Below are 11417 nucleotides of genomic sequence, written 5' to 3' on the forward strand. Positions count from 1 at the left end.
AACATCATTTTTCACACTATACATTTAATCCTTTGTTTACAGCAAGCCGGTGAGATTGACAACCTCCATCGTTACGTTGGGGCAAAGTACTTTGATTGTGTTGTGCGAGGTTCCACGTTGACGCCGGAATCTCTGGTGTTGCGCCGCACTACACTCCGTCACCAACGACCTTCACGTGATCCTTGACTCCTACTGGTTCGATAACCATGGTTTCTTACTGAGGGAAAACTTGCTGCTGTACGCATCACACCTTCCTCTTGGGGTTCCCAACGAACGTGTGCTTCACGCGTATCATGCATCCATGTTGATATATTTACTGTGTGACGGTAGTTATGCCTTTCTTCTGGAACCTGGCCTTGCGCTCCTGTGAGAGCATGCTGGCGAAACGGACGAGTTCCTCCTCATTGGTGCCTCTGTTCACATCAGGCACGCTCTTGCCGGTCTCGACGTCCACCCTGCACACTGTCCTCTTGAGCAGCGCCTTGCCGACATCGATGAGGCCATTGAGGTTCACTGGAGTGGACACGTCAACAGAGGAGGTGTTGCCCTTGAGCTCGTCATCCTGGATGCGTAGGTACCGCTTCTCGCAGCGCAGCGCCTGGAAGAGCACGGACGCCTGGATGTCGACGAGGTCGGAGCTGGCCTGGCTACTATGAGCGGCGTGGCACCCTGGTTGTAGAGCCAGCCGAGGATGCCCCACTTGCCGCTCGTGGTAGCATCGAATTTCTCCTCCACTTTGGCGGAACCAGTGCCCAGTGACAACACCATGAACTTGCCGTAGTCTGCCGGCTTGATCGGAAAGAAGTCTGGGTTGCCTAGCAGGATCTGCTTGCTCACGTCAGTCATCGCCACCATCATCTGAGTGCATACACCTGTACGAGATCTCCACCTGCACCCTACCCTACCCTAAACCAAATTTTATTTCCTCACCTCCGCCGGCGATGCCGTGGCCAGCCGCATTGTCCCCGTCTCCGGTGAGGTACATTCCTCGCTTAGCCGGCGACGCCGCTGCCAGCCACCTTGTCCCGGTCAGCGGTGAGATTCATCTTCTTCAAATTTGAATATTTTTCAAAAAACAAAACCACCAGAAAACCATAACGATGGCATCTATAGCAATTTGAGTCCCGATGGATGGGTGGTGTAGCGACTGCGGACGCAAATGGGCCGGCCCAGGTCGTGCTCCCTTGACTTGAGCGATTCGGTCTAAAGCGATGTACCCGTTGCCTGTTGGCCAAAACAAAACCCTAGCAAAGCCTCCGCCGCCGCCGCACGACCAACCAAACCCCACCGCGAGGTCAGGCGAGCGAGCGAGCGAGAAGCCAACCGTCCATCCCCGGCGCCGGCGGCGAGAATGGGGCGAGACAAAACCCGGAGGCTCTCCGGCAGCCGCCACTTCCGGCAGCGGATGGTGCTGGCGACGCTCACCTCCGCCCCGGTCACCATCGTCGACATCCGCGCCGACGGCACGCCGGGCCTCCGGGAGCACGAGGTCTCCCTCCTCCGCCTCCTCGACAAGATCTCCGACCACAGCGACATCGAGATCAACGAGACAGGCACGTTGGTTCTGCCCCCTCTCTGGCTCTCAAAGTCGTGTCTTCTTGCCTTGCCTTGCCTGCCTGCCCACGGGAGGCTTCGCTTCGATTCGGCTGCTGATTTATCGCGGGTCTGCTCGCAGGGACCAAGCTGAGGTACAAGCCGGGGGTGATCATCGGCGGGAAGGACCTGGAGCACGACTGCGGCCTGCAGCGCGGGATCGGCTACTTCCTCGAGCCGCTCATACTGCTCGGCCTTTTCGGCAGGTCGCCCCTGTCCATCCGGCTCAAAGGTATGGTCACAGATACTCCTTCAGTCATCTTCTGCACTAAATTTATGGTCATTGGGTTCTCTTATCATACAACGTCTTCCTCTTCTAAATTTGCAACGGAATCTGAATTTGATGACATGTTTATAGGAATCACAAATGATACAAAGGACCCTTCTGTGGACACTTTCCGGATGGTCACATTGCATATGCTCAAGCATTTTGGTGTTCCTCTTGAGGGGCTGGAGCTAAAAATTGAAAGCCGGGGAGCTCCTCCTCTTGGTGGCGGTGAAGTGCTTCTTCGAGTTCCCAATATAAACAGCACCTTGACGGTGTGTTGGAGTTTACTTCTCCTAACATTTCGCAATCTCTGTTGACATTATCCTTCTAACGTTAACTGTTTCCACAGGCAGTTAATTGGGTTGACGAAGGCATGGTAAAGAGGATAAGAGGTGTAACATTCTCCACCAGAGTATCTCCACAGATTGAAAACCGTATCCTCTATGCTGCCCGTGGACTCTTCAATAAGTTCATTCCTGATGTTCATATATTCACTGATCATAGATCGGGTGCATCTGGTGGAAGGTATTTTTTCCAGTTTGACCTGTTGAATAGTAGTAGCGGCACACCCTGCTTTTTATCTCCTCATGTCTTTATAACTCAAAAACTTATTCATCTTTGTGGCAGGTCAGCAGGCTATGGTGTATCTGTTGTTGCTGAGACCACAACAGGCTGTTTAATTTCTGCAGATGCTACTGTGAGTCATACCAATGTTGACGAATTAAGTACTGAATCTGAGAAGCCCGAGCTAATGTCTCCAGAGGATCTTGGTGAACAAGTTGCATCAATGCTGCTAGAAGAGGTGGCTCAAGGAGGAGTTGTTGACTCAACACATCAGGTCTGGTTTTTCATACCAGTTTTTTTCTTTTCTTATCTTTAGCAGGCTGATTGTATATATTTTTGAACTGCAATTGATAGTTTGTTTTTCCTTTTCGTACGCCTATAGTGCGATTGACGATCAATTCTTTGTTTTATTGTCTGCTCTATGAAGCACTTAGATATCTCTCCAACATCAATGGTCTAGTTCTTTGGACTGGTTCATATTGTAGGAAGATAACCGATTTAGTATTTTTATTTTCTGTCCTTGAAAACACAGGGGACCAGGACCCGTTCATTCACTGACCACTGTAGTAGCTCAAAAAACCACACATTGAAGCTGGATAGGAACTACAAATTTAAGCCAAAGATAGCATGCATGGATTTTTCCCATTAGAATTATTGTTTTATGCAAGTTCTTCTGGCAACCTAGTGCTTAGTTCATTTTGGCAAAATAATTCTGAGATCGTGTTAGCCTTTTCTCTTAAGGCTCTTTTCAGATATTTTTTAGGGCCTTTTTCAGATCTTGCTTCAAAATGCATGTTATGTTTTGTTACATGATGTCTCTCTTGTAAATAATTTGCAGGGCCTTCTGTTTATGCTTTGCGCTCTATGCCCGCCTGATGTGTCAAAGGTCCGTGTGGGACAGCTGACACCATATGCCATAGAAACACTCCGAAACATCAGGGATTTCCTTGATGTCAAGTTCATCATCAAGCCCGACCCCAATTCAAACACGGTTACATTGAAATGTGTTGGTGCGGGAGTAAAGAACCTTGCTCGTAAGATTTCATAAACAGAAGGATCACGAATCTCATCAAGGATGGGCGGATGCAGCAGTGTTTTGCAATTGCAACACAACAATTTTCATAGCCGATGTTGTAGAAGTTATGTTGCGGTAGTTTTGATGTAAGCTATTTGTTCTGGAATGGATTTGCCTGATCATAGTATTTGTACACTCAACTGTATCTGATATTCTCATCTGTCCAATAGAGCAACTGCTCTTCGGCTTCTGTTTCCTGAGAAAACAGGTGTGACTGTTAACTTTTACTCTACATAGAGATATCAGTGTTAACATTCAGCATGCACGCTTGATGTGCCTTTTCTTTCTACTAGCCTGTTACATGTTGCAACATTTGAAAGGTCATTGTGCCTATTATTGTTCAAGAAGATCGTCAACTGATATCGTACAATCATTCATAGAGATTGAACTCTACACTGACCTAACACATATGATGGCTGGGTATCATTCTGCTCAGCCTATCCCAGTCAATATACACACAAGCACAAAACTTCTAGTCTTCTCCCTATTAATTCACCCATCTATGTACACAACTGAATATCAACAAGAGAAGAACACAAAACCACTTCATCAGCATCACTACACTTTCTCCTTCACATAAGCAATGGTGAATATCCAAATAAGAGACAAGACCCAGTCGAAGGAACGGGAGGCGGCGCCACTGCTGGCGCCGGAGAAGCCGGTCGGGTTGTCTGGGCCATACATCGAGGTCCCACCGGGGTTATTGTTCGCGTTCAGCACCGTCGAGCCTGACCCTCCACCGACCGCCGGTCCCGTCCCTGTCGTTGGACCGGTGCTGTAGCCCGGAGTCATGCCCGCCGACCCGAAGCCTGGTGTGCCTGTTACTGCCGGAGTACCGGTGCTGCCTGAACTGCAGCACATGTGGCAAATGCATGATCAGCATAGAAGAAGAAGTTTCATGAATTTTACTGTTCCATACGAAATTCCTGACAAAATCGTGTGTTCAAGATATGACTGAAAACAAGTTACTATCATTTCGTAATCTTACCCTGATGATGTCTCCTGAACCTGAAGAATTCTCCAACTCGTCAGTACAACAATTTCCGAGTTATTTAAAGAATATCAAGTGATGTAGTGAGTGAGTGGGAGTATGGTTACTTGGGTTGGTGGCGACGAGCATGACGGCGCCGCCGAAGTCGCAGCTTGTCGGCGAGGGCCTGCATCGTGTTTGGGTTGTAGCAGCTTCCCATGGGCTGCAGTGCCGAGCAGTCGGCGCCGCCCATGCCGCACGCGTAGTCCATCCCGGCCTGCAGCGCCGCCTCCATCACCCCCGTCTTCGCCACGCATCACGTCCCCGCTCCCGTCATCGTGGTGGGCGCCGTGGTTGCGGGAGCAGGGAAAATAGGCGTCGCCCCGATGGGCACCGTTGTCGCCGGCGTAGTCGGCACGCCGACGCCGCCACCCTGCGGTGGGTACGGTTATGTCGCGGGGTTGGTGACTGGCGACGTGCCGGGCACTGCAGTCGGCGTCGTTGCCGGGTTGGTGATCGGCGCGGTGACCGGGTTCGTGAACGGCGCCGGCGTCGTCATCGACGGGTCAGGCATCGTAGACGGCTCCGGGTACAGCGGCGGGAAGTTGGGGTTGGTGGATGGCACGGTGACGACGCCAGGGTTCGACGCCGGGTTCGTGGCCGGCACGGTCACCGGGTTGGTCACGGGCGCGAACACGTCGCGCACGGTCGTCGCGCCGAGGAGCTCCCGCCGGCTCCGAGAACGGCACGAGGCCTCCGCGACATGACCCGATGTAGAAGATGAGGTTGAGAGCAGGAGAATACAGAAGATGCAGTTAAGAGCAGGAACCGCCATTGATCGATGGAGCAACGGCCAAGGTAAGGCTGACTAGGCTAGGGAGGAAACGGAGCTGGAAATGTAGGCAGTGGAGCTGGAGGTGTGGGAGAAAGGAGCAAATGCAGTCCAACAAAGAGCAAATTTAAAGGCAGTGTGTGTGATACAAAGTGGAAAAGCATAATCAATAGGTGAAAGGCCCCAAAGTGGATCGTAATTTGTCCTAGATTATTGCAAATTGCAATGCGATGCGTGCTCCTTTTCAAATTTTCAAACAATTTTTGAAAGTACATGTAGTATGTCTCCTTTGTTGTCGATCGCATGTGGCTGGTGTGGGACTATCTTTTTCATGTATATATTTTTTTCATTTGTGACCATCCTCCTTCAGTTGCAAAGAATTTCCACCAACGAAATACAGCATAAATGCATAATCTTTATATATTTCCCTGATGAGAATAGTAGCAATGCGGAATGGGGCAGCGTTCCTGTTTTCAGGAGAAAAGCATGTGGATAGAAGGCAACGAGGGTATGATGTAACTGCACACTGGCAATCGACAGCATTCCCCTCCTGTTCTTGTCAAAACACACGCAAAAGGAAAAAAAATGCTTTGCTCTCGACAGGTCCAATTCAGAAAGGTGCTTTCTCTGGTGACTCTCGAGCATGGTCTCTAGTGCTAGTCTTGCGCTGATCCCTGTAGTACGTTCATGTCAATCATAATCCTCAATCCAATCCAAATAGATGCATGTATCCTCACACACATCCTGACAGGAACTTTGAACACACTGGTCTGGTCTGCTAGGCATAGCTTTGAAGGAGAATAAATTGAGCTTTGAGGAAACACTAGGAATATTGGGCTTTTGGATCAACTTGGACAGATCAGATGGGCGTGGATGCATATGCATGCATTGCATGGCCTTTCAAAAAGGCTGCCCTTGGTTGCTCACGACATGTGTGTGCACGCACCTCATTGATCCTTGCCTGCATTTGCACTCTGGAATCACTTTGCGTAGATGTTCAGGTTTATGTGTGCCTCTCTACCCAGATAATAGTTCTTGCTGTTTCTCCGTTGCAAAAGAGCTGCGACAAACTATTTCTCACTAAAATGGTCGGAAATGTCCCACTGGAAGATTATGTATCCGATTGGAAGAGCTGAAAACAGAGACTCTTGCTGTGAATTTTTGTTTCATCCCACAAACTAAGGTTGGACCAATGCAGGGATGAAGCAGGCATGGCTTTCTGAACCTTAATGAGTGAGGCAGGAGGAATCTGTATTTCTGCATATGTCAGAGGAATCAATTCTGTTGCACTCCTTGTTGGTTGCCAAAACAAGGAAGCAGGGGGTACCTATCTCTCTACATCAGCAAGCTTGCAGGTTGGTTGCGTTCCTCCTCATATACCCGATTTTGTTTATGAAATCTAGTCTTGAGCATAATTCGAAATGTCCACCTGAATTTTTATGAAATTTAATCTTGATCATAGTTCATGTATGCCAAATGTCCACCTTAAAATTTATGAAATTTAATTTTGAACATAGTTCATGTATGCTAATTGTCCACCTATTTTTTTTTATGAAATTTAATCTTGAACCTAGTATATATGTGAAAATGATGATTGGTTAAGTCTGATGCACATCAATTTGACAAGGAAAGTTAACGGGGGCGGACTGCAGGGCCTTGGCTGCTAGATTCGTCAGTGTCATCCAGTCAATTTTGAGCTGATCAATACCCCTCTTCTTTCTAAAGTTGGGATTAGGATCTGGCCTCCTGCTTTTTGTTAGCAATGCTAACAGTGCCATCCATCCAAATCCAAATGGCCACACCGGAGGACAGCACTTCCTGAATGGCGCGCGCTCAGCGTCGGGCGACCGACCCGGACAGAGAAAATCGGTTGCTGTCCCGGCCGTCCGATCGCGATCTACCGGCTAGAATTAGCAGCATTTCGATTTTTGCATTTTGCCCCCTGGTTTTTGGAAAATCAACCCGCGGTCCTAAGCCTATCAGTTTAAACTGAACACGTGTTTCCCTTTGCCCCCAAACTTTCAGATATTTACAACAAAACCCGTTGTTTAGTATAGCAACAAAAACCCGCCGCTTTGTGTACAAAAAATAAAAAGTATTACAACAAAATTTTCACAGTAAATCTTCACATATATGTACAACAAATTATCAATATATTTACAATAATAATTAACAACAAAAACAATATTTTTTATTTGGGTGTTTACAATAATAGTCAATTTCCATGCAATAATATCTTTACAACAAATCGGTAACATACTTACAACAATAATTAATAACAAAAACCAACATTATTTTATTTGGATGTTTACAATAAAAGTCTGCTTTCATTCCAGAAATATCTTTAGAACAAACCAGTAAAATATTTACAACAATAATTAGCAACACAGGTCACAAATAATTTGGGTGTTTACAACAAAAGTTGCAAACATCATCCACAAAAACCACAGACTATTTAATTTGCTACAGATAGAATTATAACAAAAATCACCTACTATTTTATCGAAATTCACAAATGGTTACAACAAAATAAAAAATCACTTTGTTATTAGCATCAAAAAAAGTTGTCTCTTTACAACAATTGTTAACAACAAATCCTACAAAAATTACGGATTGTTTACAACAAATAGTTCATCAGCTTTGCAGCGAAACCATTGTTGGGCCGAAAAAAGAAGGCCCATTAAGCCGGCGCGGGAGCGAGGCCGGACGACCGATCGCTGGCGCACGATCGGTCGCCGGATCCAAAGCGTTTTCCTTCCTTGAATTGCTTATCAGCATTTTGGCTAGGACCACTTAGATTTGCGTAAAAGTCGCCGAATCCATCGTCGGGGTAATCTTTTCATAGGCTATCATCACAGGTAGATAGGGCTACAATATTGATCGTACGTAGGTAGCACACATGTGGCGATTTACACAAAAATAACCCTTTGTTGCAACTATAGCACAGACTGACCTTCCGGACAAACTATTTCACCCATCTAACCCTTTTGTGTGGCGCCCCTTTCATGGGCGCCACACCTGGCAGTGTGGCGCCCGTGCCGGCGGCGCCACTCTCCTAGCCGACGTGGCGCCCTCGACGCTGAGCTGGTGCGCCGATCCGACGTGGCAGGATGTCACATGCACTTATAATTGCCCAAAACATACTGTAAGACAAATCGTCTGGGATGTCACAGTGTGGCGCCGATGCCACCGCCGCCACACAAACAGCCTCGCCAAAACGGCTAAGGACCAAGCGTCCGGAGCCCCTGGATGTTGTCGACATATAATCAACATATGTGGCGCCGATGCCATGGGCGCCACATAGTGCGGTGTGGCGCCAGCGTGAGGGGCGCCACACTTTGACTTGTGTTAAAACCATGAATTTTTTTGCCTTAGTTAAACAGTTTTGAACACAACAATAGCAATTTCATACACATAGAACATACACATATAACACATCATAGCTCACATCGTAGCACGTAGATTCAAACAACAAGTAGCAACAATAGACATGGTTCGAAATGACATATAGTTCACAACACGTAGTAATGACATAGAGTTTAGAACACGTAGCAATGAAGATATAGTTCACAACACAAATCCATCTATCCTCGACGTCCCCTCCTCATGGGCTGCTTCCGGACGGCCATCCTTTTCGTCCGCTGCCGTGGCTCTTGTTGCTGCTGCTCCTGCTCCTGCGGCTCCTCCTCCTCTGAAGATAACGGCTCATCATTCCTCATCCTCCTCAAAGATGATCTCCGCGGCGGCGCCTCATCCTCCTCAATGACAACATTCTTTCCTCGGTTGACATAATCGTCCGGAGTGTATCGGTTTGGAGCCTTGCCCCTTGGCTTCAACTGGTAAGCAGACCGTGTGGCTTGCTTCTTGCCGCGACTAATGCTTTGACTCAAAATGGCGTCGTCGTCAGGAATCTTCACAAACATGAACACATGAGATTACAAAAGTTGAAATTAGTAAGCACATGTTTGACAGCAACAAAATAGTCCATACCTCCGCCTCTTCAGAAGAGGATGTAGGAATTTTGCCGTCGCGGCAACCTAGCAAGTTGGCTAACCGCCGCATCTTTCGTGCAGTGTTCTGCGTCATGGAAGTCATGGTTACAAAGACACCCGAACATAATAGCGTACATTCAAAGTTGGTGATCGTACGTTAATGAAATGCCGCAACGGTCCGATAGGCTTTACATCTCTATGGCTCTGATCCCAAACAACCTCGCACTCCTCAGCTGTTTTTTGGATCTCGGATCGCTGTGACCAACATATTATACATAATTTAAGCGAGCACATGCCAATGTAGATGATGTACTAGTTAATGAGGGAATCCATTACCACGAAGTTCAGCTCGGAAGCAATAGAAGTCGATCTCCACCGGTGCTCCAACACCGTAAGCGTCTTGAGCCAACACCAATGGGCCAGCTTCCCACCACTATCAGGAAAGAGAGTCCTCGAAATCATGTACCATAAGTACACGCGGGTGTACGTCCTGAGAGTGTCCCTGTTGGCCCCTTGAGGGCATTGTCCAAAGTTAAGCCTAATCCAAGAGAAAGGTGCGCCGGCGGGAGCTCTCGCCTTTGGATCTTCTGGCGGCGGAGGAGCCATGCCAATAAGGTCCTCCATCTGTCGGCGTCACCCATCAGAAGCGGTGTTCATACACAGTGGCTCGCCCTGAATAGGAAGTCCAAGGATCATGGAAATATCCTGAAGAGTAGGGGTCATCTCGCCGGCCCTCAAGTGGAAGGTGTGCGTCTCCGGCCTCCACCGGTCGACAAGGGCGGTGAGTGCCGCGACGTTCATGTTCGGCCCCCACGGCTTACAAGCGATATGAACGGGAGAAGACCGGTAGGCTCGATGAACTCCGTATACCTATCGTCATACGCTATATCCACTGTGCCATGGTAACGAATCTTCAAAGGGTGAAGATCCGTTCTCCTCTCCGTCATATGACAAGCCCGGTGATCCCTGTCATACTCTTGATCTAGGAGCCACACCATCCTACATGTTTACACAAATACACCATATTATGAGCCATTCCTAACAAATATGAGCAACACATACATGAGAATATATGCAAATAAGCCATCACACATACATCACATACATACATATACATACTTATCTAGGGATAAAAAACCATATTATGAGTCATTCCTAACAAATATGAGTTATTCCATCACAAATATGAGTTATTCCATCACAAATAATGGTCATATGTAACACAAATATGGATACATACATATCTAGGTTTCCTACATACACACATTCATGAAATTTGATGTCTAGGGTTCCTCCACAAATCTAGGATACATACATATCTAGGGTTCCTACACATACACATTCAACACATAGCATAGCCATTTCAACACTATACATAGCCATTTCAAATCTAGTTTCCATGTCTAGGGTTCATGTACAAATCTAGCAAGATCTATGAAATTAGTGGATGAATGTGAAGGATTCGAAGGGGATTACCTTGAAGAATGGATGGGGAAGAGATCATGGCCGGTCAGATCTGACGAATTCGTGGCCGATTTGGTGGGGGGGAAGGAGGGGAGGAGGAGGAACCGCCGGCCGCCTGTCTTGAAGAAACAGAGAAGAGAGAAGAAGAAGAGGGTCGGGCTGGGGGCGGCTCGGGCGCCACACTTAAGTGGATGTGTGGCACCGGTGCCACACAAACAGCATCGCCAAAACGGCTAAGTCCCAGACGATTTGTCTTACAGTATGTTCTGGGCAATTATAAGTGCATGTGTGGCGCCGATGGGAGCGGCGCCACACATCCTACCCCGTCGTATCGGCGCACCATCTCAGCGTCGAGGGCGCCACGTCGGCTGGGAGAGTGGCGCCGTCGGCACGGGCGCCACACAGTGAGGTGTGGCGCCGATGTGAGGAGCGCCACACAAAAGGGTTAGATGAGTGAAATAGTTTTCCCGGAGGGTTAGTCTGTGCAATAGTTGCAACAAAGGGTTATTTTTGTGTAAATCGCCCACACATGTGGATGTGGAGTTGTCTCTTTGCTGATCACACCAAAGGTGCTGACTAGAGAACTTTGCAGAGGCAGATTAGGGGTTCTCAACTATGTCACTCTGGCATATGCTGCATTGCCATATTGGTACCTTGAT

The 11417-nt window shown here is 47.8% G+C and overlaps 2 protein-coding genes and 1 pseudogene across 2 annotated transcripts; 1 reads left to right on the forward strand and 2 right to left on the reverse strand.

The window, feature by feature from the left end:
* Nucleotides 1-313: 313 nt before the first annotated feature.
* LOC124694342 lies at nucleotides 314-855 on the reverse strand (annotated as a pseudogene).
* A 475-nt stretch (nucleotides 856-1330) lies between these two features.
* Nucleotides 1331-3860, forward strand: LOC124701200 (probable RNA 3'-terminal phosphate cyclase-like protein). Its single transcript, XM_047233252.1, has 6 exons — nucleotides 1331-1553; nucleotides 1676-1825; nucleotides 1952-2133; nucleotides 2211-2386; nucleotides 2489-2699; nucleotides 3264-3860. Exons 1-6 carry the CDS (start codon nucleotides 1352-1354, stop codon nucleotides 3471-3473), a joined length of 1131 nt encoding a protein of 376 aa, XP_047089208.1. The 5' UTR covers nucleotides 1331-1351; the 3' UTR covers nucleotides 3474-3860.
* LOC124694344 (collagen alpha-2(I) chain-like) lies at nucleotides 3813-4787 on the reverse strand. The gene is made up of 3 exons (XM_047227339.1): nucleotides 4599-4787; nucleotides 4489-4508; nucleotides 3813-4350 (listed from the first exon to the last, which is right to left on the reverse strand). The coding sequence occupies exons 1-3, from the start codon at nucleotides 4785-4787 to the stop codon at nucleotides 4059-4061; spliced, it is 501 nt and encodes a 166-aa protein (XP_047083295.1). The 3' UTR covers nucleotides 3813-4058.
* Between the last annotated feature and the right edge of the window lie 6630 nt (nucleotides 4788-11417).

The sequence above is a fragment of the Lolium rigidum genome, chromosome 3, assembly GCF_022539505.1.
Source record: "Lolium rigidum isolate FL_2022 chromosome 3, APGP_CSIRO_Lrig_0.1, whole genome shotgun sequence".
NCBI lineage: Eukaryota > Viridiplantae > Streptophyta > Magnoliopsida > Poales > Poaceae > Lolium > Lolium rigidum.